The following is a 21,967-nucleotide window of genomic DNA, read 5'->3' on the forward strand; positions in this document are numbered from 1 at the left end:
AGAATATCAAGAGAAAGTACTTTATGTGTGTCTTAATTAAAAACTTAAACTAAATTATTAAATTCCAAGAAAATAAAAAATCTAGAAAGCTGACAAAGGTCAGCTTCAAACTGACGTTGGTCAGTTATAAAATTATATAATCTAAGGAGATTGCACTATTTAAATCCCAAGAATTGTCCTAATTTTCAAGAATTCAAGATTTGTAATCGTGAAAATCTAAATTCCCGAAAATCGACAAAGTAGAATATAATTGATAAGGAGGTGGCACTATAAAAAATTCAAGAATTTTTCAAAAATTTTAAGAAACGCAGGAATTCGGAGAATTCCCAGAATTTCAAATTTTAGGATTTCGAAACGAAGACGCTGCTCGCGCTCAACCGCAATACGGCTATATTGGCTATTAAAGAAAACGAATGAGTTCGTTCTCTACGTAAGCACGTAGTTTATGGTCACGTTGTGACTTGTGCGTCTGTCACGTCTGTGGAATAGTGTGTGTCATTGTATATGTAGAGACGTCGGTGTCGGTAGAGTGATGTGGAACTTTGCAACGGTGAAAATATGACGAAAATAAAGCCGTTTACATATGTCTCGTTTCTGCGTGCCGCGACAATTCTCTGCGTAATACCGCAATGCCTAGCCGCCCTGTCGGACAAACAATTATGTTACGACCCCAATTGTTCGGGTAATTGAAGCCATACTTTAACCCTGAATCCCATAACACACTTTTCTTCCACTTAGCCGTATCATTATCATTGCATTGCTTTCCGCTGTTATTTAGAACCCATTTCGTTGGCCAGGACCACACTCGCTTACAGAACGAACGATCGTGAGGTGATGTCATTTGGTAGCAACGCAGATGTAAAAGTTTTTAGTAAAGGCGCTGGCAAACGGACTGATTTATGGGGTGTCGAGGTATATACTTTATTATCTTTTTACCTGAATGTTATTGACTTTATCGTGACGTGATACATTTTTATTAGTCGTATTTTTAAAGACTAACTTTTCCTGTCAAATGTCGTAAGATCGATCTCTTGGTTCTGTAAAAGATATACATATTTTCTTCATGCACTGATCTCTGTTTCAGATAAATGGCAAGCGTGGATTTGCACCCAAATCATTCCTAAACGAATATAAAATTCTGAGACCTGATTTGTCATACGAAGTGCCTGTTTATAAGTTTAATGGTGAAGCTAACAAAGTTCAGCCTAAGAAACTCGAGTCGACAGTGGAAGAGAGTGGCGAATCGCATACTTTGTTGAAAGATGATTTATCTGGGGATGATAATAAGACTCCGTCATTGAAATCTATAGATGAAAGTACCACAGAAGAATCTCATGCAATCAATGTAGATAGCATATCACCTTCTTACGAAGTGATAGATGGTACTACAGTTTATTTTGAGAGTACTCCATCTGTGCAACCTAGCTTTGTACATAAAGTTACGCACGCTACTGCATTGCCGTATGAAAAAGCTTCAGTGGCTCCTGATTTTGAAATAGATCACGAAAGATCATCATCCGACAAGAATACACTCATTGACGACAAAGAATTACAACCGGATGCGAGTGACGCCAGTGGTAAATTAGAAGGCATTCAATTGTCGACAGATACTCAGAAACCAACTAGCTCCGACGTACCATTAGAGAATCCAGAAGCAATAATCAGTTCAACCTTAGAGACAGTGAGCAAAGATGACATTGCCGAGCTCGATGGAAGTAGTAAGTCCGAGGAAGATTTGTTAAAAAATGGAGAACATACGAAAGAGTTGGACAGCAGTGCAAAAGACAACGAGAAAGAGAAAGTTATCGAACAAGTCGAAAGCGACGGTATATTTGCCTCCATTACGAAAACATTTAAAATTTTATCCAACTCGGAAGAAACTGTGGCAACAGAGAGCACCACTACTCAAAGCAGCGATGACATAGTTGCTCCTGAAATTGTTGTTGACAGCAATTTGCAATTAGAGGAACAAGTTTCAGAAGATATTGGAGTTGAGGATGCCGAAAAAATTCTTTCACCTCAAATAAAGTTGGATTCAAGTATAGACCAAAGTATTATAGATAAAGAAAAAGTAGAAACGCAGCAAGAAATTATACACGAGACCATTGAAGGTGCAAAAATCTCAGATGAAAATATAAAAGAAGCTCCCACGATTATTTTGGAACATACTACATCTAGTGACGTGCCTTTACACAATAATTTTGTACATGAAAATGCTGATGAACCTGCCAAAGAATTGCCAACAACACCTCCGATTTCAGCGGACGATAATTTCGCTTCTGTAAAAGCCGATGTTGAAAATATTCAAATACAGGAAACAACAAGTGAGGCAGAGAAAGTTAAGGAAGATGTAAGGGCCGACGGTGCAATTATTTCTGATAAAGAAGACTCAACAATCTTGTCTAATTTGCAAGAGACTATAGTCACAAAAACCGCTACTCGAAGCAGCGACGATAAAGAGCGGAAATTACCAGGAAGCGGTGAAGCATATCTAGAAAGTTCAAAGGAAGATAATAAAGAAACAATTGGCCAAGCTGATAAAACTGTAATTGCTGAAATTTTAGAAACCAGTAGCTTACCGTCTGAAACAACAGAAAATATTACAACAGAATCAATTCCTGAGAGTCATTCTGTTGAAAATATAGCAATTGCAGAAGAGGCATTAAATCATAGCGCTGCAGATATTCAATTTAATAAAGAATCAATTGTACATAGTAATGTAAATAAAAATGATAATTTAGTCAATGATACTAGCTCTGACAATGTTCCTATAGAATCTAACGAATTCTCGAACAGTGCGAAATCTAACGTTCTCGGGCCAGAGCAATCTATGGATTCTAGTCAAGAGAGTATTATCTCGGAACAAACAATGACTTTAAACGATATTCTCAAGAAACGAGATTTATCGAGTATTAAAGAAAATTTGAAACACGAAGATAGTAAGTTATTAATTAATAGTATACAGAAGAGTGTTTTATATAAAACATATAATATTAATCTTTGTTTATATTGGTTATATCTAAATTTAGATGCTTTGTATGTTTAGTCGAAAGTCAGCCTGTGAAGGAGGAAGAAACCTTACCTGAATATGGTGATCACACAAGCAGTGAGGATAATTTGCCTGAAAATAAAGATGAGGATAATAGCTTGGAGAAGCCGGAATCTACATCTGTATCAGGCGAAATGGAGGGTAATTATTCTACTATAATATGTTTAATAATACTTTTAAAAGTTGTATAAAAATATTATTATTTTTGCACAGTAACTACAGATAAAATTTGTATGGATGATCACGAATGCATAACCGAGACAACAGCTGAGTTTCTGAACCAAGTAAGTCTCGCAGAGAATTTCTGTGTGATTATTTATGTATTCTGTTACGTATACGGTATAACAATTTTTTTTCTTTGCAATAGATGGGAGACCTTGAAAATGAAGAGGATAATTCGATTGATATATCAAAATTGGTGGATCATAATTATTGGAAGACACTGATATATCTGTGTGTAACAGCCTTTACAACACTTGTATTCACTCTTGGATATTACTACATTGAGGTAAAAATATCTTGCTTATATTTAAAGATCGAAACCGAATTAAATCAAATCTGTAATTTAAGCTTGTTCTAAAATCGTATTTGAAGCAGCCTCATTAATTATAATTTATTTCTATTTTGTGTCATAAATGCTGTTTTGTGCTATAAATATTTTTGTATGACTAATCATGCAAAGTATTTAAGTAACGTCATTTAATAAAGCATAATCCTATATATATTTTCCTCCAGAAAACAAGAAGAGACGGACAACTCATCGCGAGGATTAATCAACTCGAGAAAGAATTATTAATCTCAACAAAAGAATGCGAAGTACTCAGTGAGAATCTAAAATCTACTAAGACTAAGGTAAGCAGTGTACACGAATAAACTGATTCTCCGCTACTTCGTACTACTCGCACGTTTTCTTTTTCTATCATTAAAATCCGGTCATATATGTACTAAAACTTAAATATTTTAGTTGCATTGCATAGAAGATGAATCATTTGGTTCTAACGAAATGGTTGTATCGCTAAAAGCTGATTTAGAAATGGCACAGGTACATGCACAAATATTTTTCGTTCTTTTTTTTTATGTCCATACGAATTCAAAATGCACATTCTGTTATCGGCGTTTTTCTGTCGTAGAACGCGAAGATGGAGTTGGAAGAACAAGTGAGTATGTTGGAGAAAGATTTGGAAAATGCAACGGAAGCTGGATTAGAACTCGAGCGTATGTTAAGAGAAGTTCTGTCGTCGAACAATGAAGTTAATCCGATAGCTCAATCGGTGGAAGATCTACAGGCACGATTAGACGCTCAACAAGCGGCGAACGAATCCTTGACGAATGCATTAAATCTTAAGGCTCAAGAGGTAAGAGCACAATTTTTTTACAATAGTGTTTCTAAATCGGTGGATTTTTTGAATTAGAGAATCATTAATTTTTTTATTTCTGTGATGAACGTGAGTTTAATAAACTTGAGGTTTATATTTGTTTGGATATTTGCACAAATTAAATATTTTTAAAGATTATATTATTTATATTAGTATATTCAGATTTTTTAAATTAATATTTTTTATTTCTTTCTTTTACTTTCTGCTTATTTATTTATTATCTTGTCTATTAATTTTTAATAGATGATTTACATGTTAATTAATATACACGACGAATTTATTGCAGATTGATACTTTATCAGCAGATCTTGCCTCTGCTAAGAAGAAGTGTGAAGAACTTGAAATAGAATATTTGCGAACACAGGATGAACTGATGACTCAGAAAAATCGTAAAAGTAATATAGAACAAACGCTGACAGATAAAGTATGTAGTTTGGAAGAGCAAGTAGAAGAAGTAAGTTCGTAATTATATACATTAGTCAAAATTAATATATAGAAATTGAAATATGTTTAATAATTGATAGATGCTTAATATATGATTATTATAATTTTTCTTAGCTGTCTACTGAGAAGTCGTCATTATATAAAGAATTGAGAGGCAAAGAGATAGAGGTGAAAGAACTATTGGAAATTATCAGTCAAGTCAAGTCAAACAACTTAGACTTGGAAAAGTTATATGACGTATCTCACATTAAAATTGAGGTAGTACAACTGCGCGAGGAGAGAGATGAATTAAAGATGCGATTAAGCGATGTTGACGGCGCTCATCAGTTACTAGAAGGTACTGTCTTAAAGATAAAGATATTTAAAATTTCACCTTTCATGATCGACATTTTTTAAACTAAATCTTGTTAATAATAATACCTTTGTGTCTCAGAGCATATGAAGCTTGTTAAAGAAGAAATAATTGCACTAAGCGAGCAGTGTAAAATTGCTGAAAAAGAAAAGAAAGATGCAGAAACACGACTTGAGGTTTTATCAAAGTTCTTCCAAGACAAGGAAACCGAACGCCAGAAGTAAGTGACGATTACTCGTAGAATTTTACATTTTAGAGTTATATATCTTATACTTGAACAAATCATTAACGCTATAATCATCTTAGGGAAGAGGCCATTTGGTTGCAAAAACAAGGAGAAGTTGTATCGACGGTCGAAAGGCTACATACGATGCAAAATGAAATTCAAAATTACAAGTAAGCATGACCGTGTACCATTTTGATACAACATTTATGTCAAAGACAAATTTAATTTACGAAATGTATGTCGTTAGAGCTAATTGGATACTTTTATGCGCATCGTTACGGTTACGAGAATTTGTTTAACAAGTTTATGCGCTGCAATTAGTTAATTACAGGAAATTGAATTTCAGGCAACAAATGGAGATGTTGAAACGGGAGATCGTGGATCAAGAGAGGGAATACAAAAATCAAATATCCGCTCTAGAAACGAAAGCACATGAGCAATGGGTATGTATGACACATGTGAGAAGAATATGAGTATATATGCTACTGAAGGGACGTACTCATATAAAACTTCGTTTATTTTATAAGGTTGCTGCCCGTCAAAATGAGCGCCGTTTGGAAGAATCGAAAGCCGAGGCCGGCCAATTACGTAATCGCCTTACACTGGTAGAGAAAAATTTAAATGACACCGATCCCGAAGCAAAGCTACATCGTAAGTATTCCTGTTACGAGATATTAATTATACCCGTATTTAGCGAATAATCTGATAACGAATCATCAAGTATAACTTTAGCTTGAATCAGATTTTATCGTCGTTTATATTAACTTTTACTTTTTTCATATAGAAATGCATATCCATCTTTCGTAGATAATGATTTATTGTAAATGTCTTGTAGAAATTGTAACGCGTAGTAACAATTAACAGTAACGTTGCGATCCGTAGAGTAATTTAGTTTTTTTTAGCAAGTGACAATTAAATCTATACAGTAATATCATCCAAGATAATAAGCACTTTGACAACGTTCATCTACAGACGGATGGATCGCAAAATATCGCACGACGGAACTAGAACCCTCTCGATTGTCTGTTTTCTTAAACTGATTTCCAAACACAGGCCTGGAAGCAAACGGGGAAACGGCGACTTCCCCGCAACTGTTCGCAGACTCGTCCAGTTCACCCGTAATGTTTAGCGGTTCCTCGGGAGTCCCGCCACCCCCGCCACCCTCCTATCTACACTGTTTCCCGGCGTATCTGCCGCCGTTGCCGCACGCCGCTGCTTCCGGTCTACCTCCGTACGATATCAGTCAACGTCCTCCGCCACTCGGCGGCAGATTGTCGTCACCTCCGCCGTTGTTACCGCCGCCGGCGTTACATCGCCCCCCGGTCTCCGGGGGCAGGTACGAGAACGCCGGTTCCCCACCACCACCTATGTCTCCGCCGCATTTACTTCCACCGTTCGATCACCATAGATCGCCACCGCTTCCTCTGTACGGTGGTGATCATATCCCGCCCCTTCCTCCACCCGGCTCGATATTGCCCGGAATATGGGGTGAAGACTTACTGCCGCACCCGCGTAACTCTGGTTTTCATCCTCATCAACGAGAGCAACGTGCGCGCAATCATAAAGGTTTGTGAAAACGATACGACGCACCACTGAGCGACGACACGCATTTCACCGGCATGCCACATAGCGTTAATCCGTTAGATCCGCCTAACGTTTTCCACTCTTTTGGGAAGTTTGTGTTTTTTTTTTATTGTCATTATTATCTGCCTTTTTTTATTTTTGTGCATGCAAGGACGCAAACGTTTCTCTAAAGTGAGACAGTTTTGGAGTACTATGGAAGGAAATAATGCCAAATAAATGTCAGGTTAAAGAGTATATAATCAATGATTTTAATTTATGCTAACGGCACACACAATGTACTCGCAAATTTTTAGCATATTTTTGATATATATCATTTTTATTATTGTCGTTATTAAAAATCTATTTCTTTTTTAACTAAAAGCTATTCTAAATTTTCTATTGCATTTTGTATAATAATTTAGTAAAATTTATTTATGCAACACGTGCATGGAAAGTGCCCCATTACGCACGCTACGCGTGCGTGATAGACCACTTTCCAGGCACTTGCAACATAAAATAGGGAGTGTAAGCCGTGTGTAAAGATGAAAATTCCCGGGTGCGGTTACCGCACTCGCCTTCGGCTCGTGCGTAAACTCCGCACCCGGGAATTTTCATCTTACCTCACTTGTTACACAAATAACTATTTTTTATTACCGTTCTGCATTCTAAACTGTAGTACTCTTTATTATTTAGTAGATTTACTCTTTTATTTGCGTGTATCGCAGCAACTAAAGAATATACACTGAAAGAGATACATTCGACTAAATTATATATTAATTGTTTTAGGTTCCTTACATTCTTCAGGCGAATCACTGGATAAGGCGCATCATGGGAAAGTCTAAGTTTTGTATCTTGTTATTCAATTACACTTGTACAAAGGCCAAATCATCACTGTATCAGTGAGCGTTCTCATTGTATAACAATTATAAATAAATATGTGATGATGAAAATTTTACGTCAAATATTAATAGAAGAAACGTATTTATACATATAAGGACTCATTAAACAGTGTCATCTGTCTTTAATGCTGTTATTATATCTGTGATTGTTATATAATAGACTTTTTTTCTATTGCTTTCGTTAATCGAAAGCGATGTAGGAGCTATCTTTTTATCATGAGTTATCTGTCAAATTAGTAATTTTTTTATTTTACAAAACATGTATAACAAGTTATTTGTAACAATTGATAAAAATATTTTTATATATCTTGATTGTATTATGAAAACGAAAGAAGCATTGCATATTCGTAATTAAGTTATACATTTCTGATAACATGCATATTTTAGGTATCAAATGTTCAACTCGGAATAGATAAGATATTGTAATAAAGTTCTCATAATCGATGTAGAATACAAAAGATAATTGTTATATGATTTTAAAAATTTAAATAAATTGTAATTTATTATGATTGGCTGTTGTCAGAGTTATTGCGGATTTAATTATATTGTTTTAGCTAAAATAAAAGGAATTAAATATCTTTTAACTCTTTTAAAAAATTAAAATAACCAAAATAAAATGTTAAAAACATATAGATAATTTATGATATATAAGTATATATAAATCATCTTTTATTTTCGATGCTTATATTCGTTATAAAACGCAATTTGTAAAATTTAACTTAGTTGTAAAATCGTTTGCCCTCAAAAATGAAAATTATGTATTTATTATCTATAGAAATATTTCCTTTTTACATTTTATATTCAGTGAAATGCGAGATATACAAGTAATGTAATATTTAAATGTACTTACAATATTCACAATTCAGGGAAAGGGTGAGGAATGCGCGTAATATCTTTCATTTTAGCCTGTACGTACAGTGGATCAAAAAAGTATTTGCACATCCAGTTTTCTTACACTAACTTTATTCGAAGGAATAATACATAAGTACGAATTGGTGTACATAAGTAATTTATTACATACGGTATAGGTAATAAGTTACTCGTGAACACAATGTATTATTCCTTCGAATAAAGTTATTGTAAGAAAACTGGGTTGTGCAAATACTTTTTTGCTCCACCGTATATCGCAACTTTATATAAAAACCGTTTTCTCTCTGTTCGTTATATCACAAATAGTGGATATGGATGATAACGCGTGTAATGATATTATAAATACAAATTATCGGTAGGGTTACGCTAAAAACACTACAAAAAATATAAAGAAAAATATCAGGACCGCAAATATCTTTATCATTAGCCACCTATTGCTTGTCACAGACTGAAAGTACTTCAGTATTTCGGTGTGCGCAGCTTCCACGTTTAGCTCAGTATCTTCTATATTGCTATCTATCCTGTAAATTGATTATATTTGAGAATTTTTATACTTGTGAAATATTTTGACAAATTTAAATGCTTTTTCAAGATAACGGTCTTTGTTTCTTTTAGAATCGTCAGATAATTTCTTCTCACCTTTCAACCATTTCTTCTTGTTCCTTAACCATATGCGCCAATTGCTGGAAAATACCCCCTAATTCAACTATAGTAGATTCTATGTTCTGCATTGTTTCAGCTCTCGATTGCACGTACGCATCCTTTAAGAAATATAGATACATGTACTCGCCATTATATTAAATTACTTCTCACACTTGCCGCTATTACTTACAGTATCATCTTGTATAAATTGTTGTTGTAACTGCTGACTCATCGCAGGTTCAAGATCTATCGCAACTGAATTACCCGAAATTTCTTCTTGCAGCAACAAGGAACCTTGTTTTCCAGAAACGACACTCGGGGGAAGCATAGTGGACAGAGACCCTTGAGTGAACTGCTGTCTCCTACTTTGCTCCTCTCTCATATTCTGCATCAAATAATAATTTACACATTATCATTCTTAATGTCCCATAATATTTATATCACTACTGTTAATATTAATTAAATTTGTCTAATAATATTGCCAACAAAAAGAAGATATTAAATGAAACAACTTTTTGATATATGTAGAGCTGCATTCGGGGAGCACACTATTAGGCTATTAGCGTTATTGCATCATCCTGTCTATCGCTCATTGCGTAAAACAGAGATATAATAAGCAAATAGCGCTAATAGCGCGCTCCCCAAATGCAGCCTAGGACAGAATGCTATTTAGTTTAGGTTACCTCAGAACGAACTTCCAAGACACTTTTGAAATGATTAGACATATTAGCTAGCTTTGATTGCAATGCCATCACAATCGAGGAGGAATGCGAGGCAATGTGATGACTCGGGGAGGAGCCGTAGCTTTCTCTTTGGGACTTTCCGAGCTCCTGCAGTTTCCCGATTTGAAGATTCAAGCTTTTTAGGTCTGTTTTTATAATATTCGTAAGCTCCTCAATCTCCATTTGTCTGTCGTTGAATATGGATTTTCTCTTGGCCACTGCAACATGAGACATCTGTTATTGTAGAACATTTTTAACGTTTTTAGAACGGCTAACTTTTATTTCGTCATGTATATCATAAAATCCTGGACAGTAAAAATTAACGGTAACCATCGATGACAATCTTAACAAATGTTTCTGTGACAAAAACTACTTTCTAGCTTTTCGACAGTTTGACGTCTAACTTAATGTTAACTTTCACACAAAATCTGTCTCCCCCCAAAAAACGACCACAATCTCTCTCTTGCAACAAAGGTATATTCCGCTATTCGCAACATATTGTAACCGGCCTAAGCTACGCCTGCAGCCGAACGCGGCGGCGGCGGCGTCTCGGGCTCTTACATAGGGCAAGTTTCTCCAGCTTGGCGTACGTGCTGGCGATGTTCTTGCCAATGTTCTTGGCTATCATCATGAAGTTCGAGTAGCTCTGTATCTGGCGTGCGCGGCGCGGATTTTGCAGGTTCACGGCGGTGCGCGCCACGGCCCTGCTCTGCATGGAGCGGATCGCGTTGGCGAACTCGTTGGTCCTGTCGCGGGATGTCATCGTCGTCGTCGTCGTCGTCGTCGGTAGCTCGCCACCCTCGAAATCGACAGTCTCCTCGCTCAGCAATCTGCCGCTCGCTCCGTCTTCATCGTGATAGTGCCGCGAGCCGCCCGAGCACGCAAGGTCGCGATTCGCCACGGGCCCTACGACGTGACGTCTGCGTGCTGACATCGCAGCATCCTCTCAGCTTTCACCACGTGCGCGCGTGTCCCGAGGGCCTCGACCACCACCGGGTCCGGTAACGTCAACAGATTGCAGCAACGGTGGTGGCGGCGACGGCGGCGACGGACACGTCCGCATGACATCCACACATGACAGCCTCCCGCCGATGCGTCCGTCACGTACAAATGACGTATATGCTCTACACGTACACGCACGCGAGCGCGCGCGCGTGTGCAACTGGGTCATAGAAAGAGCATAGTCACGCGCGGCGAGTTTGAAGCCGCGTGGCGAGTGGCGGCCGCGCCATTTTTCGCACGGCCGGAAATGTGCGGACGCGCGACTTTCGAACGACAGATCATCGTTAAAAACATTTAAAAAGAGAAAATAGATTTACAAGATACTCATTAGCATCAGAGTAATTAACAATTGTACAGCAATTTAATTGTACGAAATTACATTTCCGGTTTTGGCATAAAAATTACGTTTCAAGATCGAATAATGATAAGCGCGTCGTTCAAAAGTAAATAGACGAAATGTATGAAACTCCCGAAAATTATTATTAGACATAAGATCCTATCTGACATCAAAAATGTCAATATCTATTTTTTTTGTATATGTACATACGTTAGTCACTCTATTTATTTATTTAAAAAAAATTTGCTTCACGTTATTTTAGGAGTAGACTCAAAATATGTGATAAATGATATTAAATAAGTGTATGATAATAGTGAAAAACATTTTACGTAAACTGTTACAATAGTAATCCCGGGAAAACATTTTTTATATATAATTATACATAAAATATGTCCGGACGTTATCTATCACATGGGCACTGCAAATAATGTAAAAAATTACCCGTCTCGTTTAGATCTTTATAATTTTTATCCGTTTTTAATATATTTAGACTTATATCTCTAAACTTAAATCTTATTTTCTTTATTATTATTTTGAGTAAATATCGAAATTATTAGAATGGGATATTAAATCGTAAACTTATGTAAATTGCACATTGCGCATAGATAGGTGTGTGCTATCGGAATATGATACATTACTATTATTTTATTGCGTCAACTTTTCTCAACATTTCAGTTTACAGCACGACTTACAATCTGTAAATACATTTGTGTACGTATGTAAAAATACGCTAGAACAGCACTACAGGAACGTACATTTTTCCTTCTATAAAATTATAAAAAATCGACGTTCCACGGAAGCCTTTTCTATTAAACTTTTCCTCCGTAAATAGTTTACAGACGTTTACTTACACGTGTGTGTGGATCTTTCATCACAAAATTACATGCCTTACTCGATCGACATTTGCGTTTTTCAGCGCTGAAGATACTATTTGTGAGGGAAACTAGAAAAAAGAAATAGGATACCTGGATATATCCTACTTAATAAATCTACGCTTCCCATATGCATAGGAAGTGTAGATTTATTAAATATCAGCTCTATGCAATCTTTCACAGGATAAAAGTCCTCGCATCGTTCTATAAGTATACAAAGTAATATGATAATGTGATACAGCAGTTGCAATTTACTTCATATTCGTATTTGGTCGCATAAATCGTAACAAACTGGACTGGCGTAAATATTCCGCTTGGCGGACGACAGTGTAATATAATTAGTTATTACAAAACGGTTTTACGTATATATATATACATATATATAACTGTTAGCGAGTAAACCAGCGTGATATGTGAATTATACACGAAGTATGTGACTCGAAGTAACGGTGCTTTCACCTTTTTTGCTCGACATTCATCTAAGGTAGAACGAGATATGCGAGAATTTACACACATATATATTGAAATATATATATTGATTACAAAATATCATACGTTATCACACACCAATTTTATTTCTACTAATTTATAAAATATATAAAAATCTTTAACAGTTTTCACAAATGTCGGATACATGGACGTATAACGAATATTATAAATTAGAAAGAGTCAAAGAAAGTAATTAATCTGAGAAGTACAAGAAATCACACAATAACATTTTATTTCCATATTCTTCGCTAGTGAACGTCTTTCAGGCGTATTTCATGATATAAAATTCAACTGTTCAAGGTATAAAATGTTCAGTTGTAAAAAAACGTGAACGCGCATTGAGCTTTACATCTCATTTATTTCAATTTCACGTTTAACCGAGAATTTTCATTTGATTCAGAATCATTTAAAAGCTTTTTAATCAATTAATTAAAATTTTACAAATTATCGTTAATTGAAACCAATTAGCCCCTCTCTTCTCAACTCTCGTACCACGTATTTATAAATATCCCTAACTTATCCTCTTCAGCGACGGCAATCTTTTTTCCCAGAGAGACGCAAGTAAACGTCGTAAACTACCGTATCGAGAAGCGATAGGAAATAACAGAAACACAACTTTATATATATGTATTGTATATATTACAGTAATATTTTTATCTTAACGCGATGCACACTCGGTGTGGCACCGAAGTTACTCTACTACAGCCACGTAAATAAAGGTCGTTCCTCCTCTGTCCGAGATCCACCCAGATACCGTCGATCGTCGACGTGTCACGCGAGCGGATCAACCGCCTTTTAGGCGGTCAGCGTCTCCACGTTTTTCGATATCTCGTTGTTTAAGTCCTCGACCGTCTCGCGGCTCTCCGACGGCTCCGGCTTCACCGTTGACTCCGGTCCCGCGTTGCCTCCGTCGCGCGTCAGCTCGGTGTCGTTCTGCGGCTTCACGTCGATTATGCGAATGCGGAACGCGGTGCCGCTGAGAGCGTCGCCGGTCATGTAAGTCGTCTCGTTGACCGTCACCACGTGGCCGTTAATGATCTGCAATAAAACCATTTGCGGGAATCAGAGATTAGCTGCGTGTAATCAACGCGGTGCCGTCTTCGGTCTCTCTTATCGAGATACGAAGCCGCGCGTGAATTCAGTTTAAAAAAAAAAGGCAATCCTCGCTACTGGGAATTGGTTTAACAATTTTCGAGCTCCCGTTCAATCTCCAAATGTTATCTGATTCGTTACAGCAAAGTTCTTCGGGAAGATATAGCGTAATGTGTACATACACGTGCCCCCCGAAGGAACCAGAACTGGTTCAGACAGAGGCGCAAACGGGTTTATCGAACAGTTTGCAGCTCTACAACTGACAAACGCATCATCAAAATTAATTAAGCTTCATTATTGAAGAATCTGCAACGCCGCGTTTAGTACATGACAGTGCGATGTCTGCGATTTGCTCCGCTAACGAGAAGATACAGTGCTTCGGGATGAATTATTAGAAGCGGTCTATTTAATTAAACTTTCTACACCTTTCTACGCGTGAAAGCGCAATGAGGAAAGTCCCGTACAATACTTGCACAGTTTTTCTAACAAAATGCTAAGTCACGTCTCATTTTCACATGTCATCCTTTTTAATGCGTCCTTCTTATATTTCACATTCACGTTTTAATTCCTCGACGTCCGAACGGCAGAGAAGTACTTATTATTCGTAAACGAGCTTGATGCAAACCTCGATACTTTTTAATAAGAAGAACTGTCGATTTTAAATATCTCGATTTTGCAGATAATAATCGTTAATGAGAAAGGTGATCTAAAAAAGGGAAGAGATCTATCTCAGCTCCGTGACGTCTCAGAAGAGACCTTTCCCCTTTTCTTCTTTTCTCTTTTTTTTTCTGCCCGCGACTGTCGCGCGCGCGAATATCCGAGTTTCGGTGCCGGTGTCCGAGGAATGGAATTCGCGAGAGCGACGGGCGAACTTTTCGGCGGACGCAGTTATCCGCTTCCGGTAGTCGCGCTTTGTGCGGCAAGTCCGCATTACGCGTTAAGCGACTTACGTATCGGGGGGAGATCTGGCGGCGCGCAGATTCCGAGCGTGTAACAATACGCGACGGGAAATGCGGTAATCCGATCACCCCTCCCTCCCCCTCAACGCCGCACAGTCGGCACTCCCGTGCCATTGTTAAGGGGTTCCTCTCCCTTCTACCCGTCTTCCCGCCCGTGTAACTCCGTCGTCATCTCGTTGCTGCAGTTTACACGTGTACGTAAATTGCTGGCGATGCATTATCTCTCCGCGAAGCGTCCGGTCCGGGCCGGGCCGGGCCAGCGCGACGCGACGCGACGCGGAGCTTCCTCTCCGCGTGGGATTATTTTACTTCGCTCTCTTGGCGAACGCATCGGCACCGTTGTTGATTCGCCTCTCTCGACGATCGGTTTCCGAAGCCGAAATTTGATTTCCCGAGAACACGCGGCGCACCGAACAGAATTTTAGAAAGAGCCCCGGCGATAATTCTTACTGATTAATCATAGATCTTTGGCGAACGGCGATGAAATAATTAATCTGTGGATTATTGATTTCTGATTTGTAAATTGGGTCCTGTCGAATATTTACCTTAGTTGTGGAGGTCGTGTTCGCTCCTTCAGGAATCTTGACGTCCGTGATATCGGGCATGTTCCAGAAGTAGTTTAAGAGATTTTGCCTAAGTCTTTGGAGAGTATCTGAAAAAAAGAAACAGAAGCGAATATTGGAAAGAGAGTCCTTGTAAATATATACAGTAATCTATGTAAATCCGTGTGATGCTTTTTAAATTGTCAATTTTTAAATTGGCTGCTTGATTTCATTTGCAAATGTCAGTAACAACGACATCCGGTAAACTGTCCTCGATAATGGACGAAATTTAAACGAATTTAAAGCAGGCGTAAGCACCGGTGACTGTTTAAAAAATATTTGTCAAGCATCTGGGGATGACGCGCTTATTAGAATCGCGTGCAATCGTCGGACAACAAAATTGCGCTTCCGTGATTTTTGATTTAGGAAATGAAGCATGGAGTGACGGACCCATTGATCCGAACGATAATCAATTTACAAAAAAAGTAGGAGAAAATCCCTATAAATATTTAATTTATAGTAAAGCTCTCGTTAATCGACGCACACATAATTTTCATCTAATATTTACCATTTTTAATAAATATCTATCATATCATATATCTTTTTTACCGCTTTTCATTTTTAATCTGTAATATTATATTTTTAAATTATTGTCGAATGTTCGCCGCTTAATTTTTAAGTTTATCCGACAAGTACTGCCTAATTAAAAATCGCGTTGCAGACAGCTACACTCAAGATCGGTATAATACGCATTGGCGTAGCAATTTTTGTCGAGATTCTTGCAGAGCCGTTTAACGACTGCGTACCGCCGTTGTCTCCGCCTGGCTACCGTTCCGTTTCATTTTAAACGATTCAAAAGCGCTTTATTGCGATCGGGCGTGAATCAGGTCGCGGGTCGTGTGCACGCTAGCACGGCAAGTCAAGAGCCGAACAAAACAGCGCATCACAAACAATAAATGAGACACGTAACATGTCTGTGTCTCCTTTCGGATCTCGAAAAGAACCGTGTGCACATCCAAGAATCAGGCGTCTCGGGAACGAACGTGATAATCGAGTCTATTTAACGGCGCGCGTTTACGTTCTCTCTTTCTCTCCGCTATAATGTAAAATTATTTCTCCAAACGATCAGTAATTACTACGTAATTATTACCGTAATTTAAATAGCGATGCAGTCGAACGGAATTTAATTTAAGTTATTAGAGATTATTAACAAATTCTTCGTACTTTTTTTAATTTTTAATATCGACCCTGTCTATTCTTTTCTTCCTCTTGCTGTCTCTGTCTCTCTCGCCATCATCTCAGTTCTTCTACATAATTTGAATCTCCTTGAATAAATATTTATATGCGAGAATATTTACATGTCTACGGACTCGCATGTCATTATGCAATTCCCGCGCAAGTTACGCGATAAGACGTTGCCGTTACGTGTTATAAATAAAATGGTGGTTGAGATCCCGCGACCCAGTATTTTGTAAAATGTAATAATAATTTATGCCGTGATCGAATAGCATGTATACGCGAGAAAACGGAGAAGACGTCGACCGTGCTGATAAATTTTGCATACTTTATTGCGCTTACAATGCGATTGCCGGAATAAAATAGTCGACTGTATCGGCTGATTATTGCTGTGTGGAATCTCAATGAGGACGCGCGCCGGGCCAGCATATTATTCGACACTGGCTTCGTTTGCATACAGAAAAATTTGCAATATGAGGGTGAGAGGGGAAACGGCATCGGATATGCCGCTGAAATCGGCGCGTTACCGGCTCTTTGCACGCGATAATTTTAATTAGCTGGCAAAACGGCCTGTTATTGTTAAAAATGGCCCGTCCGTAATTTTCATTTATTTCGAAATTCGACGCGAGCCGAATACGAAGCGGCGCAATTTATCAAAAACGCTAAATCAGCGAAAGGAAATACCGCAATCGATTCGGCAAGTTTAGCGAGCAACAAGTAACAATTTTGTCATACGAGTCGCGCGGATCGTTAAGTAATTTATAGTAAAAATATTTAAAAATGCAAATTTCGGCGATATTTTCATCGGGATGAAATTTAGTGTCGGTTTAACGTTACGCTTATCTAATAACGATATAAATGAGCGAATTTGAAATTAAATCTACGCTGGCGATTTTGCGTAAAATAAAATCAGCGCGATCGTTACTCGTTACCTTTTAATGGTGATTTAAATCTCATAGAAATGATTATTGTTCGGTCGTCGCCGTGACGTTCTGCAAACTTTATTTACAAACTAATTTTGATTTATCTTCTATAAAATTAGGCACGGTGATAATGTTATGTTGTTGACAAGTACAAACGAGATTGATAATTATCAGCTTTTGATGGCAACATAAATATCCTACAGAGCTCTGAATTATAAAATGACAAGTCGCCGAACTGGTTACGAAAGTTCAATAGAAGGTCAACTACTGGTCTGAGACATATTTAACATGAATATATTTCGGTTTCACGGTTACGTCGTAGCATGATCGTGCTCTAAATGTTTGTACATGAAAAAAACCTCGGAATTATCGGCTACGAATGAATCCAAGGCTTAAGAAGAAATAGCGAATAGAGGCACACGTGTTGTATAAGATCTATATGAAAATTAATTAATTTCTAAGAGATCCTCGCAATTTAAATAATTTTTTCATATGTATTTTCTAATCTGTTAAAATTATATCTTCAATTAGAAAAAATGTCATTTACGGTCCAGTCTTACACTATCAAATTCAGCGTTAAATTAAACTCAATTTGAGTCATTTTTATCCATTCCTATAGTCGTCGCTGCTTCTACTCAATATATCGTTAATTTAACTAAAACAATGTTAATTTAACTAAGCCAATGGAGTTAAAATAATACTGTGTTAAAATAATGAATTTCGACACACACATGATAGCTAAAAGTAACAAAGTGTTATTTACCTAACAAGGTATTGGTTTAAATTTCATATGTAACAATGTAGTAGCCTAATAATAATATTGTATTATAAAAATATAATAATGTATTTTTTCCAAATTCAGTAAACTGCATACTGATTTTATTATATCTCTTTTCTCATTTCGTTTAGAATTGAGGTTTCGTGTGGACGACGATAGTTCGGTCATCGCCATTCACATTAAATTCCAAAATTATTCGTGATGCTAAAATAATAAACAGCTCGTGAAATGATCGGGAAATTGGCATCCGTAGGCACCCGCTGGCGCTCCCGGTTCCCCAGGCCCATTTCCAATCCGCTGGCCTCCCACGGCGCGGCGCCGCGTCACGCGGATTTGAATAACGATTCATCGAGTCGCGCAATCAACGATTATACCGTAAATTGCCGTCCCATTCGATGTCGATGGTTGCTTTCAGTCCCCCGGATTACGAATTATACCGGCGCGGCGCGGCATGGCGGATCGGGACCGATTATCGTCTTTCTCGTTGCTTTTGGCGGCGGCGCACCGTTAAAATCCTCTCAATGGTGAAAGTGATCTGATAAACTTTGCGGCTCTCTCTCTCGTGTGCCGACCTTGAGGCCGCGCGCGCTCGATCCCGCCGGCAACCTTTGCTTTGTGATCGATATTTCGTTGCCTTCCAATCCATTGCGAAAACCTTTTGCCTTTGTCGTGAGGCAAAAGGTGCTCCTTTTTTTCGCCCCTCCCTTCGAACGTCTCGTTCTTATCTCCGTCCTGATCGCGCGGGAAAGGAGCGCACGAATTTCTCGAAGCGTGTCAGCGAATTTCTGATTCCGTGCAGCGCGCACATTGCAGCGACGAGCGGTCTCGGCTCGCGCGCGCGGCGCGGCGCGGTCGAATCTCCGCTCTCACTTCGGTCGATCGGACGCACAGTATGTAATGTAATCAAAGCTTCGAGCTTGACGTCACACGGCGACTTGAGCGTGTCGCGACTTGCAAATAGGCATACTGCTGAAACTATTCGTAGCGGTCTGCATTCTGCACGAGTGCCCGGTGGGATTTGATATATGAGATAGACGTAAAGGATCGCATACGGCTACGCATATGCAACTCACAAATTTAACTCCGTCCTCGTGTCCGCGAGCCTTTGTCATTCGCCCAACAAGTCGATCAAAAGTTTAATTTTAGTAATAAAATCTAAACATTTCTTAATGCCTATACGCACCTTTTATACATATCTTTGTTTATATTTTTCCCCCTAGATATATCTTTATAATATTTAAAGCGCTTTACATCGTGACTTATAGTATAGTTACGTAAAAATTAAAAATGCTTGACAAATCGTTACTCGGACGGATGATTGAATCTCGTAAAAATTCAACATTGGTATATGTTCGTAAAATGTCAAAAAATATCGTGAAATTCATTAAGCCTCTCCCTTTAATAAATTTTCCCGATAAATTACTCCGCGCCGAGTTCTCGCCGAATTTATCTATTAATTTATCAATTCATTAATTTATTAATTTGCCATATGCGTACGGTTGCGGTGTATACGGAGGCGCGTCCATCCTGCTACCTCGCAAAATATATCCCGCACGAGAGAGCGACTCTTTGAAAATAGCGGAGGTCGCGAGTAGTCGCGCCAATTAATTCTCCTGCGTGCGACCTGTTAATTTTCTCTGAAAAATTTAATTTTCGGTTGCGCTTTAATCACGCCGCGCGCGATATCAAGTTAAATTTCAGGATAGGGAAAAGCTTTCTTTCCTGAAAGGGACTGGCGGCCTGAAAAAGGGATCAGCGCTCGAGAAAAACTCGTAATGACATTAAACTGTGAAACTATCAATACTCTAGTGCTTTATATCTATATATCTATAGTTTCCATACATAAATTTATATTACATATTTGTTAAAAGAACCCAACACAATTTATTTATTTCTCATGTTAGACGAATTGTTTGGTACGAATAAACTGCATATCTAAAATATATTTTCTAGTTGCAATCTCCTTCAGAAGCAATCTCCTTTTATCTTTAGCATTAACAATTTATTTAATGAAATAGGTGTTTTTAATTTAATGCAGTGTTTAATATCAGGGAGATGCTTAATCTATTGTATGTTAAAATGTATCCATATTTAACCCTTAAATGCCACACCTTTCAAGAATCTCATAAATGACACATGGGGGGAGGGGGGTCTAAAAAACCCCAGCATGAAAAATGTCTCCTTACTCATTGATTTTTTGATATTTAGTTATGAAAATTATTTTCAATGTTGTTCAAGGCTTAGAAAAGAGAATAAAATGCTTATATTGTTAAAATTTCAATTTCAACATAGTATAAAAAATTAAGCAAACTGAGTACTGCTAAGTGTACAACCGAGTAGGTCAATCACTCAACTATCATCAATGGGAGCATGAGCTCCATTTTTGGGGGGAACATTTGAAAATACATCATTGTAAAGGGCCTGGGGTCCGCTGGACCCCGGGTGGCATTTAAGGGTTAATATAATTTTTAAATACGCGGTTTTTTCTCTGAATAATTTTTTGCACTAATGTTGATGCGGGAGTTACGGATTATTTATAACGTTCGCATTATTTCATCGATAGCTCGTTCGCGAGCTTAGCGTTTAACGTCGCCGACCTTTACCCGCTGCGCTACTTTGAAAGGCCATGAAACGCGACGTTCATAGTCGCAACAGATTTTATTCTGTTGGGCGCGCTACACACGTGCCGCGTCTCGCCCACCTATACCTACCTGCACGCCGGATCTCGGGATCACCTTGTTACGAATTCCACGCGATAACACCGTTAATCACGCCGATCGATCGACCACCTTTCCTCGTCGCGCGTTTTCAGTGTTTTTACGGCTGCGCAAAAATATGCATGTATACGGAGGTATTTGTCACTGGCGACGCGCGCGCCAAATTCCACGGGTTGGTAATACACAGGGATCGCAATAGGATGACCGAGAGGATGACAGGGAAAAGGTCTGATGTAAAATTCCGTTTTTTTTTTTCAGACAAAGAATGTTATCTCAATTGTCAATAATTATTGTTTTGTCTGAATACGAATTTGCGATGTCACGTTATCGCCGACAATCAAATTTGGCGACCGTATATTTAACTAAATACGAATATAAACTTCCGAAGAAATAAATGTAAAAAAGGATGATCATATGCTCCAAGTTAACACGATTATCGTGCAAAAAGTTAAAATTTACTTATATCTTTTTATAGACGAATTAATATCGTCGGTATTGGATTTTTGAGGTGCCAAGAAACGGCGTTCAATATTGCATTACGTTCTATAAAATCCGAATTTACGGAGTTTTATATCGATCGACTCTTTCTCTCGCTCTGAGGAAATCTGTAACTTTTCGTAACGCGTTTTTGTAATCGCAACTTGGGGCTAATTAGGACAATATTTTCTGGTAATTGCTTTCATTAGAATACCACGGCTACCTGTTATTCTTTCTCTCGCCGGGGTGTAACGCTGTAGTAGTTACCGTATATCGATTAACGGCGCGACGGACGTAACACCGTACAGCCACTCTATATAGCTATACATCTCGCGATAAGAACCGCAGATAGCGCTTATACGTACATTAAGGAAATTGCGCCAAAGTCGCCTCCATTTCG

At 38.1% G+C, this 21,967-nt stretch overlaps 3 protein-coding genes across 4 annotated transcripts in view; 1 reads left to right on the forward strand and 2 right to left on the reverse strand.

Annotated features, from left to right (window-relative positions):
- Positions 1 to 485: 485 nt before the first annotated feature.
- LOC112457348 (transport and Golgi organization protein 1) lies at positions 486 to 8,418 on the forward strand. Of its 2 annotated transcripts, XM_025020338.1 has the most exons (17): positions 486 to 682; positions 779 to 912; positions 1,085 to 2,939; positions 3,047 to 3,190; positions 3,263 to 3,333; positions 3,417 to 3,557; positions 3,785 to 3,901; positions 4,014 to 4,091; positions 4,180 to 4,404; positions 4,712 to 4,879; positions 4,984 to 5,206; positions 5,303 to 5,441; positions 5,528 to 5,617; positions 5,794 to 5,890; positions 5,975 to 6,098; positions 6,501 to 7,013; positions 7,797 to 8,418. In XM_025020338.1, the coding sequence occupies exons 1-17, from the start codon at positions 559 to 561 to the stop codon at positions 7,850 to 7,852; spliced, it is 4,299 nt and encodes a 1,432-aa protein (XP_024876106.1). In that variant the 5' UTR covers positions 486 to 558; the 3' UTR covers positions 7,853 to 8,418. The 2 variants fall into 2 exon arrangements, with proteins under 2 accessions (XP_024876106.1, XP_024876107.1); XM_025020339.1 differs by lacking the exons at positions 6,501 to 7,013; positions 7,797 to 8,418 and adding an exon at positions 7,183 to 7,371.
- A 143-nt stretch (positions 8,419 to 8,561) lies between these two features.
- On the reverse strand, positions 8,562 to 11,077 carry LOC112457350 (syntaxin-5). Its single transcript, XM_025020340.1, has 5 exons — positions 10,705 to 11,077; positions 10,105 to 10,361; positions 9,612 to 9,806; positions 9,419 to 9,540; positions 8,562 to 9,300 (listed from the first exon to the last, which is right to left on the reverse strand). The coding sequence occupies exons 1-5, from the start codon at positions 11,075 to 11,077 to the stop codon at positions 9,141 to 9,143; spliced, it is 1,107 nt and encodes a 368-aa protein (XP_024876108.1). The 3' UTR covers positions 8,562 to 9,140.
- A 1,030-nt stretch (positions 11,078 to 12,107) lies between these two features.
- Positions 12,108 to 21,967, reverse strand: part of LOC112457351 (icarapin-like) — a 28,499-nt gene continuing 18,639 nt past the window's right edge. Inside the window, exons 3-4 of the mRNA XM_025020341.1 lie at positions 15,440 to 15,546; positions 12,108 to 13,881 (exon numbers count right to left, since the gene is read on the reverse strand). Coding sequence (XP_024876109.1) covers positions 13,639 to 13,881; positions 15,440 to 15,546 — 350 coding nt within the window. The 3' untranslated portion in view covers positions 12,108 to 13,638. The remainder of the gene's footprint in view (positions 13,882 to 15,439; positions 15,547 to 21,967) is intronic.

Source organism: Temnothorax curvispinosus, unplaced genomic scaffold, assembly GCF_003070985.1.
Source record: "Temnothorax curvispinosus isolate PA1 unplaced genomic scaffold, ASM307098v1 QBEX01007734.1, whole genome shotgun sequence".
Taxonomy (NCBI): domain Eukaryota; kingdom Metazoa; phylum Arthropoda; class Insecta; order Hymenoptera; family Formicidae; genus Temnothorax; species Temnothorax curvispinosus.